The sequence below is a fragment of the Arvicola amphibius genome, chromosome 10 (assembly GCF_903992535.2).
Source record: "Arvicola amphibius chromosome 10, mArvAmp1.2, whole genome shotgun sequence".
In the NCBI taxonomy this organism is placed as follows: domain Eukaryota; kingdom Metazoa; phylum Chordata; class Mammalia; order Rodentia; family Cricetidae; genus Arvicola; species Arvicola amphibius.
Window position 1 is genome coordinate 74,072,733 of NC_052056.1, and position 16,590 is coordinate 74,089,322.

Genomic DNA, 16,590 nt, shown 5'->3' on the forward strand with positions numbered 1-16,590 from the left:
TCTTTTCTTGACTGTTCATCTTTCCCTTCTCCTGGACAATGTCAGAACAGTGCTGTATCCTGGAAATGTAATATAGGACACACATGTTATATATACCTTTCTGGTGATTCATTAACATATTTAAATCACAACATTAAAGTCAATTATTTTCATGACAGATATTAGAGAAAGGGTTAATATACCAACACAACCTGAGATACACTTGAGTGTAATGATATGTGGATATGACTTGTGCTGCTATTGATGCATTGTTTCTACAAAGTTAACCTAAATTAGTTGCTTTGCTCAGGTTCTTTGCCTTTATTTTTTTCAATATTAAAAGCCTGTGTATATTGAGTATTTACAACACATTTCAGTTTCTACTTTTCTCATTCAAGTGACCAATATTTACATGTGGTCAGTGTCTGTTATGTAGGAAAATAGAGCAATCTCAAAGAGACATCTCAAAGTCTTGAAATGTTTTAAGAAGATCCAATTTTACCAGTATAAAGTACTATCTCAACCCAGGTAGAATGGTCATTATAAAAAGACAATGGTTATCAAATGCTGTTGTGAGTAGAAGTATGGTGAACTAGTATCCACAGTTTATTGAGATGTGAATTAACACTGTCCTTTAGGAAGATTATATTTTGCCACCAACATAAAGGAAAATTATGGAATTTGTCAACTCCCCCTACTAGTCTAAATTGAAATAGAATAAAGTTTAAGTGTTTGAAAGACATTTCCCCCCCACCACTTCCTAAAGTACTTTTCCCATTAGCCAGAATAGGCTCTGGTATACTCTATGGGTGAATAAATATAGTTAAACTTAATGCCTCATAATATCAAAAGAAAGGATATTGAATGTATTCTTGCCAAAAAGTAAAAAGTTTTAAGTATAAATTGACTAACTATCCTGTTTCCATCCATGTACAGCATTCACCATGTATGAAAAGTGACATTGTACCTTATAAATAAGTACACTTCTCTTTGGATGAATCATTTATCATATAGACTACATATTCTGGACATCTTTTCTAATGTCTTTGTGTAAGACTATTCTAGAGGATCTTAATTGGTTTAGAATTTTTTTGTTTCCATAAAACACTGAAATGAAATGAAAGTCAAGAGTATATGCTAACCAAAGGCAATCTATAGATTTAATGCAATCCCCTTAAAGATCCCATCAAAATTCTTCACAGACCTTGAGAGGACAATAATCAACTTTATATGGAAGAACAAGAAACCCAGGATAGCCAAAACAATCTTATACAATAAAGGAACTTCTGGAGGCATTACCATTCCTGACTTCAAACTCTATTACAGAGCTACAGTATTGAAAACAGCTTGGTATTGGCATAAAAATAGAGAAGTCGACCAATGGAATCGAAGAGAAGACCCAGATCTTAACCCACAAACCTATGAACACCTGATTTTTGATAAAGGAGCTAAAAGCACACAATGGAAGAAAGAAAGCATCTTCAACAAATGGTGCTGGCATAACTGGATGTCAACCTGTAGAAGAATGAAAGTAGATCTGTGTCTATCACCATGCACAAAACTCAACTCCAAATAAATTAAAGACCTCAATATCAATCTGAACACACTGAACCTGTTAGAGGAGAAAGTGGGAAGTACTCTACAACATTTGGACACAGCAGACCGCTTCCTACGTATAACCCCAGCAGAACAGACATTAAGGGCAACATTGAATAAATGGGATCTCCTGAAGCTGAGCAGCTTCTGTAAAGCAAAGGACACTGTCACTAAGACAAAAAGGCAGCCTACTGACTGGGAAAAGATCTTCACCAACCCCGCAACAGTCAAAGGTCTGATCTCCAAAATATATAAGGAACTCAAGAGACTAGACTTTAAAATGCTAATGAACCCAATTAAAAAATGGGGCACTGAACTGAACAGAGAATTCTCAACAGAAGAAGTTCGAATGGCCAAAAGACACTTAAGGGCATGCTCAACCTCCTTAGCAATCAGGGAAATGCAAATCAAAACAACGTTAAGATACCATCTTACACCTGTCAGAATGGCTAAAATCAAAAATACCAATGATAGCCTTTGCTGGAGAGGATGTGGAGTAAGGGGTACACTCATCCATTGCTGGTGGGAATACAAACTTGTGCAACCGCTCTGGAAAGCAGTGTGGCGGTTTCTCAGGAAATTTGGGATCCACCTACCCCAGGACCCAGCAATCCCACTATTGGGAATTTACCCAAGAGATGCCCAATCATATTACAAAAGCATTTGTTCAACTATGTTTATAGCAGCATTATTTTTAATAGCCAGAACCTGGAAACAACCTAGATGCCCTTCAGTGGAAGAATGGTTGAAGAAAGTGTGGAATATATACATATTAGAGTACTACTCGGCTGTAAAAAACAATGACATCTTGAATTTTGCATGCAAATGGAGGGAAATAGAAAACACCATCCTGAGTGAGGTAACCCAGGCCCGAAAAGATGAACATGGGATGTACTCACTCATAATTGGGTTCTAGCCATAAATAAAGGACATCGAGCCTATAATTCGTAAAAATCCTAGAGAAGCTATATAAGAAGGTGAACCCAAAGAAAAACATATAGTTATCCTCCTGGATACTGGAAGTAGACAAGATTGCCGGACAAAAAATGAGAACATAGGGGTGGGGTGGGATGGGGGGAGGGGGGATGGGGCGAGAAAAGTGTGAAGTGGAGGATGGGAAGAGCTTGGGGGAATAGGATGGTTGGGATATAGGAAGGGTGGATATGGGAACAAGGAATTATATATCTTACTTAAGGGAGCCATTCTAGGGTTGGCAGAGGCTTGACTCTAGAGGGGTTCCCAGGTGTCCAGGAAGACGCCCCCAGCTAGGTCCTTGGGCAGCTGAGGAGTGGGTGCCAGAAATGTCCAGATCCTATTGCCATACTCATGAATATCTTGCATATCACCATAGAATCTTTACCTGGCATTTGATGGAGAAAATGACAGAGCCCCACATAGGAGCACCGGACTGAGCTCCCAAGATCCCAATGAGGAGCAAAAGGAGGGAGATCATGAGCAAGGAAGTCAGGACTGTGAGGAGTGCATTTACCCATTGAGACGGTGGGACAGATCTAACGGGAGACCACCAAGTCCAGTTGGAATGGAACTGATGGAACAGGGGACCAAACCGGGCTCTCTGAATGTGGCTGACGGTGGAGGAGGACTGAGAAACCAAGGACAATGGCAATGAATGTGAACTCTACAGCATGGACGGGCTCACTGTGAGCCTTAACCTTCACCTGGCGATGGATGGAGATAGAGACAGAGCCCCACATTGGAGCACCGGACTGAGCTCCCAAAGTTCTGATGAGGAGCAGAAGGAGAGAGATCATGAGAAAGAAAGTCAGAACCATGAGGGATGCTTTCACCCACTGAGTCGGCAGGACAGAACTAATGGGAGACCACCAAGTCCACTTGGAATGGGACTGATGGAACATGCGACCAAATCGGACTCTCTGAAAGTGGCTGATGGTGGAGGCTGACTGAGGAGCCAAGGACAATGGCGATGGGCTTGGTCTCTACGACATGGATGGGCTCTGTGTGAGCCTTGTCAGTTTGGTTGCTTACCTTCCTGGACCTGGAGGGAGTTAGGAGGACCTTGGACTCAACATAGTGTAGAGAACCCTGATGGCTCTTTGTCCTGGAGAGGGAGGGAGTGGGGGTATGGGTGGAGGGGAGGGGAGGGAAGGGGGAGGAGGAGGGGAGGAGATGGCAATTTTTAATAAAAAATAAATAAACTGGAAACAACAAAAAAAAAACAGTACAAAGCATTGCTAAATGTGAAAAAAATGAGTATATGCTATTTATATACATTTTACTTAATTAAAACTTTTTTGTTCATAGTGGATAATCTTTTTGATATATAGTCATATACAGTTTTGCAGGTATTTTATTGAATATTTTAAAAAATATATTTAGCAAAATATTGGTCTGTTGTTTTCCCCAGCTGTTATTATATCTTTACCTTCTTTTGGCAGTAAAGTAATACTAGCATTGTAGGAGGTATTTATAAATGCTTCTTTCTATTTTTTTTAATTTTGAAGTATTTGACTAGAGATCTTCAATGAAATTCCAATAGATTTCTTTTGTGCTTCTTTATGGTACTGAACTTGTTTTGGGTTGGGAGGATTTTATTGCTATTTTAATTTCCTCATTTGTTATGGGTGAGTTTAAATTTTGGTGGATTTTTAATATTGTAAAATTTTGTGAATTCTTTGGTACATTGTATGCACCTAGAAATTTAACTATTTCTCTATTTCTTTTATATATTTTCAACCTAACAAGCTACAGATTTTCCAATTATTTTCTAATAACATATTGGATTGCCATGGTATATCTTGTGATGCTTCCAAGTTCAGTAATAACTCTGTTAATTTGGGTTACATTGTTATTGTTTGTTTGTTTTTTTGCTTTTACTTCATGCCAAGGCTCTTTCCTTATTTTGGAAAACATGGGAATGTATCAACATTCCCAAATCAATGAATGTAATAAATCACATAGTTAGACATAAAAGAAATCAAATGATCATTTCAATACATGCAGAAAGAGCCTTTGACAAAATTTCACTTGTTCATGATGAAAGTCATAGAGTAATTCTAGAGTAAATATACCTTGGCCCAGAACAGGTTGTACATTGTAGTCCCACAGCCAAATCATCTTAAATCGATTAAAAATCTTTTATTATTATTTTTAATTTATTTATTTTCTATTTTTCCATTCAAAAATTTACACTTCCTCCCGTCCTCTCATTCCCCTCCTGCTCTCCCACTTACCCTCCTCTCTCCCCCTCCCTCCTTAAGAGAGGGCAGGGAACCCTGCCCTGTGGGAAGTCCAAGGCCCTCCCACCTACATCCAGGCCTAGGAAGCTGGTTTTCCATATAAAGTTGATTATTGTTCTTTCAAGGTCTGTGAAGAATTTTGTTGGGATTTTGATGGGGATTGTGTTGAATTTATAGATTGTCTTTTGTAGAATTGCCATTTTTTACTGTGTTGATCCTACCAATCCAAGAGCATGGGAGATCCTTCCATTTTCTGGTGTCCTCTTTAATTTCTTTCTTCAAAAACTTAAAATTCTTGTCGAATAGATTTTTCACTTTCTTGGTTAGTGTTACCCCAAGATACTTTATGCTATTTGTGGTACCGTGAAAGGTGATGTTTCTCTGATTTCCCTCTCTGCTTCTTTATACTTTGTGTATAGTAGGGCTACTGATATTTTTGAGTTGATCTTGTATCCTGCCATATCACTGAAGGTATTTATCAGCTGTAGGAGTTTTCTGGTAGAGTTTTTGGGGTCACTTATGTATACTATCATTTCATCTGAAAATAATGAAAGTTTGACTTCTTCCTTTCCAATTCAAAACCCCTGATTTCCTTATGTTGTCTTATTGCTATTGCTAGAACTTCAAGCACTATGTTGAAGAGATATGGGGAGGGAGGACAGCCTTGTCTTGTCCCTGATTTTAGTGGAATGGCTCTCCATTTAATTTGATGTTAGCTGTCGGCTTGCTCTATATTGATTTTATTATATTTAGATATGATCCTTGTATCCCTAACCTCTCCAAGACCATTATCATAAAGGGGTGTTGAATTTTGTCAAATGCTTTTTCAGCATCTAATGAAATGATCATATGTTTTTTTTCTTTCAATTTATTTATATGATGGATTACATTGATAGATTTCTGTATGTTGCCCCAGCCATACATCTCTGGGATGAAGCCTACATGATCATAATGGATGATTTTTTTTTGATTGTTCTTGGATTTGGTTTGCCAGTATTTTATTGAGAATTTTTGCATCGATGTTCATAAGTGAGTTTGGTCTGTAATTCTCTTTCTTAAAGAGTTTGGCAATGACTCTTCTGTTTCTATTATGTGAAACACCTTAAGAAGTATAGGTATCAGCTCTCCTTGGAATTTCTGGTAAAATTCTGCATTAAAGCCATCTGGTCCAGGGCTTTTTTTGGTTGGGAGGGTTTTTTTTTTTTATGACAGCTTCTATTTCCTCACGAATTATAGGTCTATTTAAGTTGTTTACCTTGGGACCTCCAGATGAAAAGTTTCTGTACCCCGATAAGCCTCTCTACCAATGCAATAATCTGAACCAGACCAAATCAAACTGAATTAGAAAAAGCCCAAGTTTAATGGATACCAATGCTCCCAGATGGCCTTCCAGCTCCCCAGAGAGGAGCTGAGAAAGAAAGACTAGAAAACCATGTGTTTGTTCTCTGGGTGTGGGGCAGTTTATTTATTTTTTTTTCCTTTCTCATCGTTTATTTTTTTTTATATTTAAAAATTTCCATCTCCTTCCCTCCTCCTCCCTCTCCCTCCGCTCCTCCTCCCCCTTCCCGCCCCTCCTTCTCCCCCTTCCCTCCCCTTCCCTCCACCCATACCTCCCCTCCCTCCCTCTCAAGGCCAAGGAGCCATCAGGGTTCCCCACTCTATGCTAAGTCCAAGGTCCTCCCAACTCCCCCCAGGTCCAGGAAGGTGATCGACCAAGCTGAGAAGGCTCCCACAGAGCCCGTCCATGCAGAAGAATCAGAGGGGCAGTTTAAATTCCCTGTGGGAGTAGTCTTGAGCATTTTTGGAGAGGGGTCAGCATTTGGTGGGCTTTCTCAGGGGTGGAGTCTGGATTGAGATAACTCCCAGGGAGAGGGCTTGGAGTGGATCCTCCCAAACATTCTATACTCTTTGGATTTATGGATGCCAGGAACTGGGCTTTGTCTTCCACCCAAACATTCCAGACTCTTTGGATAGATGGATGCCAGGAACTGGGCTGTGGTTCCCATCCAAACTTTCCAGACTCATTGGATATATGAATGCCAAGGGCTGAGGTGAAGCTTCCACCCCCAAAATTAGCACACACAGTGCTGAACAGTGCAAAATAAGGCAGACTGATACCTAGTTTAGCAGAACAAGAATTCTCCCTGGCCATGATTTCATACCATATTTACTCCTTTGTGGGTGAAGAAAGGAATAAGGAAGTACCTTGATGTGTAGATGAGATAAAAATTGCCAGAATTTATAGAAATTCCCTTCTAGACTACAGAAACACTGACATGACAAGAACTACCATAGACTACAACCTGGAAGTAAGGTCTATCATCCAAGTTTGACCTTTTCTCCAGGCATGTTTCAGTGTTACATACGGACCATATATGCATGGTAAAGGAGAGGTATAGAAGTTATCCATAAAAAATAATAAACATTCATTTGCATTTATAAATTTCCCAGTATTAACATCAAAAGATTAGAAATAATTGGTAAAAATTTATACCCCATCACTCCCATGAATAATATTTATCAAGTACAATGTCATTAAATAACAAGTTCTGAGGAGGAAGCATGGTCCTGCCCAGGGCCATGAAGTACTGAGTGGGACAAAGAGATCCACACATAGGCCCAGGGCATTCTCTCCCGGGCTCCAAGGGGAAACCATGAGCCAGTCTGGTATATTGTGGCACCTGGCAGACAGGCATTCTTATGATGAGTGTGTATTATATATAGTATTGGAGAAAGAGAGAGAGAGAGGGAGAGAGAGAGGGAGAGGGAGAGGGAGAGAGAGACACACAGAGAGAGACACACACAGAGAGAGAAGAGAGGCAGAAAGAGGGGAGAGACAGAGAGAGTGGTTCATTTCCTGTAAACAAAGGCATATCTGAAGATGTGAATGTGGTGATGAGTGGGATGAGGTGGGTGACTTGAATGTCATCCAGGGCCATGGTAATATCTGGGTCTGGGCTGCTGCCAGCAGCTGATGTCTGTGTTCATGGCCCTGATACAGCCACTTTCTATTCTAATGTCCATGGCTTTTGATACCACCAAAGGCTGAGAGCATAGGTACATACCAAATTGAGCCTGCCTTTCACTATCTGCAGTATTAGAGAGAACTGCTCCTGCTGCTCACTGACTGAAGCACTCAGGGGAGAGGGTTCTACACCTCACCTGGGCAGACCCAGGTTTGAGCTGACCTTGTTAGTAGGAGCGTGAGCTAGCTGTCCCTGGGGGAGGGGGTGAAGATGGGAGAGGAGGTAGAGTCCCTCCCTCTCATCTGTCATGTGGTGGTATGCGTGAGGGAAAGAGGCCCTCCTCTCTTCACACCTTGGCACCTGCAGCATGTTGGGGACTTGACCCAGCCCTTCACCAACTGCAGCACTCGGGAGAAAGGCTTGAATGGGCATCACAGTAGAGTTGGTCCTGTAGACAGGGGGTGCAGCTGATCTAGTCCTGAGGGCATAAGAGTGGGATAGCTGGTCCCACCTCCCATGTCTGCAGTTTGATGGTAGAGTTGAAGGAAAGATACCCCCCTCTTGCTCTTACCACTTGCAGCTGACAAGGGAGCTGAACCCTCCCCTTTACTAGCCAAAGTTTTTGGTAGAGCAGGCTCTGCAGCATAACAGAGCCAACCCTATTGGCGGAGGTGTGGGTGAGCCAGCTCCAAAGTTTTGAGCATGCGGTGGTTGTCCCTATCACTTAACTGTCACATGGTTGCTTGGTGGGGGAAAGATGCCCCCTTACCATTTGCCCCTTGCTGCCTGTGACAGACAAGGGACTTGAACCTCATCCTTACCAGCTATAGTACTGAGGAAAACAGGCCCTGACCCTCACCTGGGCAACACAGTAGAGCTGGCCCAGAAAGTATAGGTGTGGTAGAGCTGACTCTGAGGGCATGAAAGCAGGAGAATTGGCCTTGTTCCCAGCTCATCTCTGCAAGGGGTAAAGTAGCCAGGGCACTGCTGGAGAACTCACCCTGGTGGTCAGTGCTGGGGGAGGGCTGGTGGTCTGACTAACCCTGCAACTACCCAGGTCAAGAACCAAGGTTATAAGTTGGCCTACCACAAATCCACCCCTTTTGTGATCTGCTGGAGCATGTGAAGGGACCTGTCCTTCAGATCTAAAGGGAAGTATGATACAGGGCAGCAACACAATAGCCAAGAGGAGTTCCCTGGAAGACCCAGCATCAACAGTGTATCAGAAGCCAGAGGCCTTAAACCAGACTAATGACTCTTTGCAATGAAGATTTTCATGTAAAGATATATGGATGAACAGATTTACTGAATGACTCACTATGTCTCGCTACATCTTCTATGATGAAACTTTTCTCCTGTTTTCTTTTAAATTTTATTTTATTGGGAGTGGGAGGATGCAAGAGCAGAGGGTGGAAACAAAGGGACAGGAAATGAATAAGGGTTTAGATGCATGATGTGAAAGACACAAGGTATAAATAAAAAAAGTTTGAAAAATAACAAACTCATTTATTTCTATGAGTTCTAGGGCACAGATAATATCTTAAATATTCTAGATGTTCATTAATCAACCTACTATGGGTTGAATAGGATAGTAAGACTACGTCACCTCATTCCCGCTTCTGCAGACACTCCACATGCAAATAGCATATGTTTCCCCTGTTAGCTCCTGGAACATCCCTCAAATAGAAAATTTAAAGATTAGGCCACAACCTTTCATTTGTTTTGAAGTTTGATCAACTTGTTTTCTAATCAATGGTGGATCTGTCAGCCTGGATGACCCTGTGTCTTAATATCTACTTTACTACACGATCTCTGCATCAACCCTGGACTAAAGTAGAATTTCTGTCTAGATCCATCTTTCAGTATATCAGTTTGGACCCCTTTGGGACTTAATAAAGAGGGGCTATTATATGTATATAAAATTATTTACATCTCTGCCTTTACATCCCTCAAGTCACATTCTGAAATATGTTCTCCTTAATTCAAGCAGCTTGTGATTGCAGGAGTGGCGATTGCCATGTAGTTATTTTTATAAGTTCAGAACTGAGCTACCTCACAGCATCCAAGTCAGGAGAAATGGCCAAGGTTCTGTCTCTGTAGATTTAGACATGAGGGATCAATTAGAGGAAAAAGAAGAACATCTAAGTCTTGGTGATCCAAGGTTGTGCATATAAAATACAATATTTGCCATTCTGTTTTTCAGCAATATATTCTATTTGAAATAAATCTAAAATCTCTTGTATTTCATTTAAAAATAATTATCAAGAAATGATGTTTTACCTGAGCAATGAGTTTGCACATATTTCAGAAGGGTTTAATGATATGCTTTTAGTTTCATCATGAATATATGACTAGTAGATAATTCTTAAAAATTTCTTTCCTGGTATTTTGGTGGAAGAAGGGGCTCTTCTGTGAGAAGCAGATTTTCAGCCTTAAGTTGGGGCTACTGCAAAGCGAGATAATCTTGTGGTATATCTGGTAGGGAATGTGAACAAAGAGGGAAGCTGAAGACTTCTCAAGACCCACAGAGACTGTCTGCAGGGAATGGCTGTATTGTAAAAGTATGTTTTCTTATTAATATAAACATGAATTTAAAATACATGTATAAGCTGATTCCATAAGACATTATGAGCATATTTGGTTTGGGTTAGAATTGCTAAGCAAGATTCTAGAGCTATGATTTTCATGTTAGTCTAAAATACAAAGAGAATTGGTGAATTCATGTTTGAACTCTACAATGTGCTATTTTTAGAAGTTATGACCATAAATATAAGAGGCTGAATTTCTGTGGTCTTGAGTTTTCTGAAAAGTTAGATATGGAATGGAGGGAAGAAATGGACACTTTTAGAGGACTTAATATGTATGGAATGCAGACAGTTCATTGAGGTTTGTGTTCTTGGGTGTCCTGGGAAAATTTTAAGACTAAGCAGAGACTCTGATGTTCAATTCCCTGTTTTGTCTTGTGCTCTGCAGATTTCTTAATGTGTGTCTGTGTTGTGTTTACATACCTAAAACTTTGGCAAAATTAATTAACATCCTGAATTTGTAGCACTCATGTATAACAGAACTCTTCATGACAGACTTTTAAGTAGCTCTATGTTTTTTTTATGTCTTAGACTAATCGGGGGGGGGGGGGAGCACACCCACATTATATCTACCTTGCAGTCACTCCAAGATTTTAAAGTTACAATATAGTCAATAGAGAAATTCTTTCTGTGACTCTGTATTAAGTAAAGTCCACACCCAATATTGAAATCATCTGGTTACCAATGTAAGGAACTTCATTTCTGATCTTGGATCTTACATATTAAGTTCCAGGTATCTGGCTTCATGAAAACAGCTGTTTCCTAATATCTAATGCCTAAATGATAGTTTCTAAACATTGGAAACAAAATAATTTCTGCTGTAAGTGTCTTCAAAGATATTTATGAACCATGGAAAAGTGATCTGGCAGCACACACCTGTGCATTTCTTTTGTAGAAATCAAACATATGATGTGTAAGTTTAGTACGGATTCTGTGGCCAAAGCTGGATATTGGAAACATCTCCTTTTGGGATGACTGGAATGTTCCTTCCTCTCCAGCTAAACCTGTGATAAAGGATGTAAAGAAAGTACCCCTAAGGGTTTTTTCTTTATTCACAAATCATAATGCGGAAGACTGACTTTTAAAATGACATTTTCAGTATGAACAATTGTATTCTATTATCTCTAAGCATACTGCTTTATTCATTTCAACAGGCACACAGATTGAGAGTCTGCTCTGTGTAAGTGCTGACCAGGGTGTAGACATCAGTGACTCATCAGACAGGAACCTATGACCAGGTAGGTATCGCATTGTCCTAATGTACCCAGGTGTCAGTGGTTTTGTGGAATGTTTGGCTCTGTTTCTAAATTCAGATAAGTCACCAGATATTGTATTCCCTCTGACTAGTCTTCTCGGCATGGTACTCATGGCAGTACCCTTCTGAATAAGAGCATCTGGTATGAGGTCTAGAAGCTAAGAGCACATCGCTCTCCTTATTCTAGCATTTTATTCATATCAGATTTCAAGTCCTTTTCTGCCTACACAATTAACCTCACAACAGCCCTTTATAACCAACAGTCTCATTGTTTTTGTCCTCATTTACCTTTCCTCCCAACCCTGTTCCTTATTCATCACTTAAGAGTAGTGGGCTTCACAAAGACCTGCTTACATGGATCCACCTAGTTGCTCCAGGCAGGTTCCAATCAAGCTGTCTCTTTTACTTTGCATGTTTTACTCATAGGAAGATTTATTATATGACATCAGGTCATATGCTTGAGTTTATTGGTCTATTTTAGTAAACACCTTGTTAATTTGTGCTAAAGAACCATGATCTTGTTTGCATTAACAAACAGAATAGGCAACTGTCTACTAACAGGAAATATATTTTTGAGGGTGTACAATAGAATTGGTGATTGTGGTTTTTATTTATACTTCATGTTTATTGATCATCTTATAAGCATTTATTTTTAAAAGGTAATAAAGAAACACAAAATTCCTTCTTTTCTCATATCTAGTCTATGCCAAGTGATCCTGTGCACCTGTCATGTATTTGCGTATGCATTTCCCATTGTCAGTATCTCTTAATTAGATAACTATAAAATTCTATTTCCATTTTATGTCACAAGTTCTGTTTTACATTTTTTTTTTTGGTTTTTTGAGACAGGGTTTCTCTGCAGCTTTCTAAGAGCCTGTCCTGGAACTAGCTCTTGTAGACCAGGCTGGCCTTGAACTCACAGAGATCCACCTGCCTCTGCCTCCCGAGTGCTGGGATTAAAGGTGTGCGCCACCACCACCCGGCATTTACAATTGTTTTTGTGCTCACCACAAACATATGGAAAGCTAAATAATTTGTTGCTAAATGTGAATAAATGTCACAAAATACTATTTGCTGTTCTTTAGTGTTGAAAATTATCAGTAATCAGACATTAGTATCCAGGCCAATAACCTGCTCACACCCTGTCTTTAGTGTTTCTCTCAGATACAAGGATACACTCATGTAAAGCATGGACTCCTATACTGAGGACAGGTAAGAGAAGAAAGAAAATGTGTGTCTGAGAGATATTAAATCATAATTTTAGATTTTTTTCCTTGAGTGTAAATGGAGAAGAATCAGATGAAATAGAGGAGCAGTAGGAGAGACCATTACTGAGGCAAGCCTATGATGAGGACTGGCAATAAAAACATATAGGAAACATTATTGTGACAGAAAATTTATTCATTTAACATTTTCAGATAATATTTTTAATATTTGCATTATAATATAGCCATATCAGATTCATTTTATAATTTACTCTATCCAGCTTCTACCATGTGTTCTTCTTGCTCTCTTGCAAATTCAATTATTCAAAGCTAAATAATCATTCTTGAAAAAAATATATACATATATATACAAATCTGTAATATCATACAGACTGAAGACATATTTATGTATTTAGAATATGAATATTCACATATATATAAAACAAAAATTATTAATTTTATTCTTGTTTTAATTTATTTGTTCACTAATTTTGAAGTCTAAAGTGTGTAAGTAAAATATATGTGACATAAATATTAATAAATCAAAACAAAGCATTGCTTTGTTTTTTGGGCTGCTCAGATAGCTCAACATGTAAAGACACTTATCTCCAACCTGATGATTTGAATTTGGTACTCAGGGAGGAGGAAGTATACTGATTGTTCCAAAGATATTCTGTCTTCCATACAAGTACATATATAAAAAGAATGAAGATATAACAAATTAAAAATATCAGTGAGCAGAATTGTTGAGGAACGGCCTTGACAAAAATCACCTCTTACCAGAGTAGGGGTGTGGGAAGAAATAAAAGCAGGAATATGAAGACACAAAAAAATAAGAAGACAGAAAACATAAGACAGTATTGATAGGGTATTTCAGGAATTCCTCAGACCCTGAAATCACCCACCTTTATTTTACCACAACTTTTATACCCAATGTAAACTGAGGAGAAGGTAACAAAAGACTTCATTAACATGATACAAAAGATACAAAAGGTTTACTCACACAGTCAATTCAGAGACATCCAATCATTAGCATTCTGTTGTCTAGCTAGAGAGGTACTCCAAGTCACCTACACCAGGTCACAGACTGCCCTTCCCTAGGTAACCTCATAGTTACAAAAGAAAGGAACAGAAGCATCTCTGCACATCCTGACCACCTGCCCTCAGGATGGCACCAATGCTACTTTAAATTTAAAAGAACCAAGCAATCACCTCCTGAGTTAGGAGGTGCAACTATGGCTGTCAAATCTCCAAATTCTCTGACCATCAGAAAAGGTGGAAATGGGCCTGCATTTTTCAGCCTCCATAAAGAATAAATAAGGCACACATGGACATTTCTTCCTCAATGAACATATTTTTTTAAAATATTTATTTATTTATTATGTATACAATATTCTGTCAGTGTGTGTGCCTCAGGCCAGAAGAGGGCACCAGACCTCATTACAGATGGTTGTGAGCCAATATGTGGTTGCCGGGAATTGAACTCAGGACCTTTGGAAGAGCAGGCAGTGCTCTTAACTGCTGAGCCATTTCTCCAGCCCCAATGAACATATTTTTTAAGGGCTTCTCACTCCTCTTAATGATGTACAAAAACCAGAACTTTAGAGTAAGGAGAAAGCAATGCTTATAAACAACATTTATACTATTTGAATATGTTTCTATAATATTTGCAATTGTAAATGATTACAAAAATACATATTAGGCAATATGTAATATTTGTTATGCTTTATTGTATAAGATGTTTTTTATGGGTGTGCTTTCAATTAATTTCTGTAAAATTTACAAAAATCAAAGCACTGCTTATAGAGTAAGTACACACAAATAACATCTTATCACTAGTGTGGATCTGAGCACACACAAACTTTAGTACCAGAACAGTGAATTGGGAGTGGAGAGAATTTTCAAAAAAGGGAAGATTTATTAGAGAATTTGAGAGGCAGAGCACCAAGGCACAGATCCCAGAGATCTGTCTGCAGTATAGCCAATTATGAGAACAAAGCCAGAAAGTATGTGATACAGAAGTTAGAGGCTTTCTTAGTTTTATAAGGTCAGTTGATGATCTACATAATGGTTTTTGCATAGAGTTGTCTAGAGGGAAAGTTGTGAGCTATCTTACTCATGTTGCCACCCTTGATAAAGCCATAGAGATATTTCTGAATTGGGAATTTGGCCAGAGGCAAGATGCAAGGAACATTCAGTTCAGATTTCAAAATAATTTCTTTCTTCAAAGACTTAAAGTCCTTGTTGTATAGGTCTTTCACTTCTTTGGTTAGTGTTACCCCAAAATATTTTATGTTATTTCTGGCTATTGTGAAGGGTGATGTTTCTCTGTTTTCTTTCTCAACCCCTTTATCATTTCAACAGAAGGGTTGTGCTGCAGGAAGAGCAATTCAGTGCAAGCATTCACTACAAGACAGTGCCTCTATATTCTCTTGTTCTATTTCATCTGAAAAGTCTATTGTGCTCATAAGATTCTTTTTCAAGAAAGATATAGCAACACGTTTTCATGGAAAAATTGAATCAGAGCTCAAGTGATTTCATTCTGTTAGGATTGTTTCCACAAAACCAAACAGGCCTTCTGCTTTTACTGCTCATCATCTCCATATTCTCTGTGGCCTTGCTTGGCAACTCAACAATGATCCACCTCATTCATGTGGATCCCAGGCTCCACACTCCCATGTACTTTCTACTCAGTCAACTTTCTCTTATGGACTTGATGGATGTCTCTGCCACTGTTCCCAAGATGGCATTCAACTTCCTCTCTGGTCAGAAAACTATCTCTTTCCTAGGCTGTGGAGTGCAATCTTTTTTCTTTCTGACCATGGCGGGTTCCGAGGGCTTGCTCCTGGCATCTATGGCCTATGACCGTTTTGTTGCCATCTGCCACCCTCTTCATTATCCTATCCGCATGAGCAAATTGATGTGCCTAAAGATGATTATAGGATCCTGGATATTGGGCTCAATCAACTCTTTAGCACATACGGTCTATGCCCTTCACATTCCTTACTGCCATTCTAGGTCCATTAACCATTTCTTCTGTGATGTCCCAGCCATGCTTCCCCTGGCCTGTATGGACACTTGGGTTTATGAGTACATGGTGTTTGTGAGCACAAGCCTGTTTCTCCTACTTCCTTTCCTTGGCATCACAGCTTCCTATGGACGCATTCTTTTTGCTGTCTTCCATATGCACTCAAAAGAGGGAAAGAAAAAGGCCTTCACCACGTGTTCAACTCACTTAACTGTGGTGACATTTTACTATGCACCTTTTGTCTACACTTATCTTCGACCCAGGAGTCTTCGCTCCCCCACAGAAGATAAGATTCTGGCTGTCTTCTACACTATCCTCACCCCAATGCTGAACCCCATCATCTACAGCCTGAGGAATAAGGAGGTCCTTGGAGCCATGACAAGAGTCATTGGGACAATTTCTTCCACCAAAACTTGATCATTTCCTTTTTACTCCTTTTAGTTTTAATGAAGAATGTCACAAAGCAGGGCTGTCTATTGGAAATATGTGTGCCACGCATACCATACCTTTCTGGTGATTCATTACTAGTTAAGTTTAAATAATACATTTCTCATTATATGTTAGTATAATTATTCACATGCTTAATTATAACATAATAGTCAATTATTTTAATGACAATTATTAGACAATGAATTAGTATACTAACACAACATGAGATATACTTTGTGTGTTTATTGTAATATGCTGATATTGGCATGTTTCTATAAAATTAATATAAATATATTGCTTTGTTCAAATATTTTGCCTTCATTCTTTTT

At 39.1% G+C, this 16,590-nt stretch overlaps 1 protein-coding gene across 1 annotated transcript; it reads left to right on the top strand.

Moving 5' to 3' along the window:
• Positions 1-15,310: 15,310 nt before the first annotated feature.
• On the top strand, positions 15,311-16,249 carry LOC119824293 (olfactory receptor 2L13-like). Its single transcript, XM_038344430.1, has one exon. It carries the CDS (start codon positions 15,311-15,313, stop codon positions 16,247-16,249), a length of 939 nt encoding a protein of 312 aa, XP_038200358.1.
• The last annotated feature ends 341 nt before the right edge of the window (positions 16,250-16,590 follow it).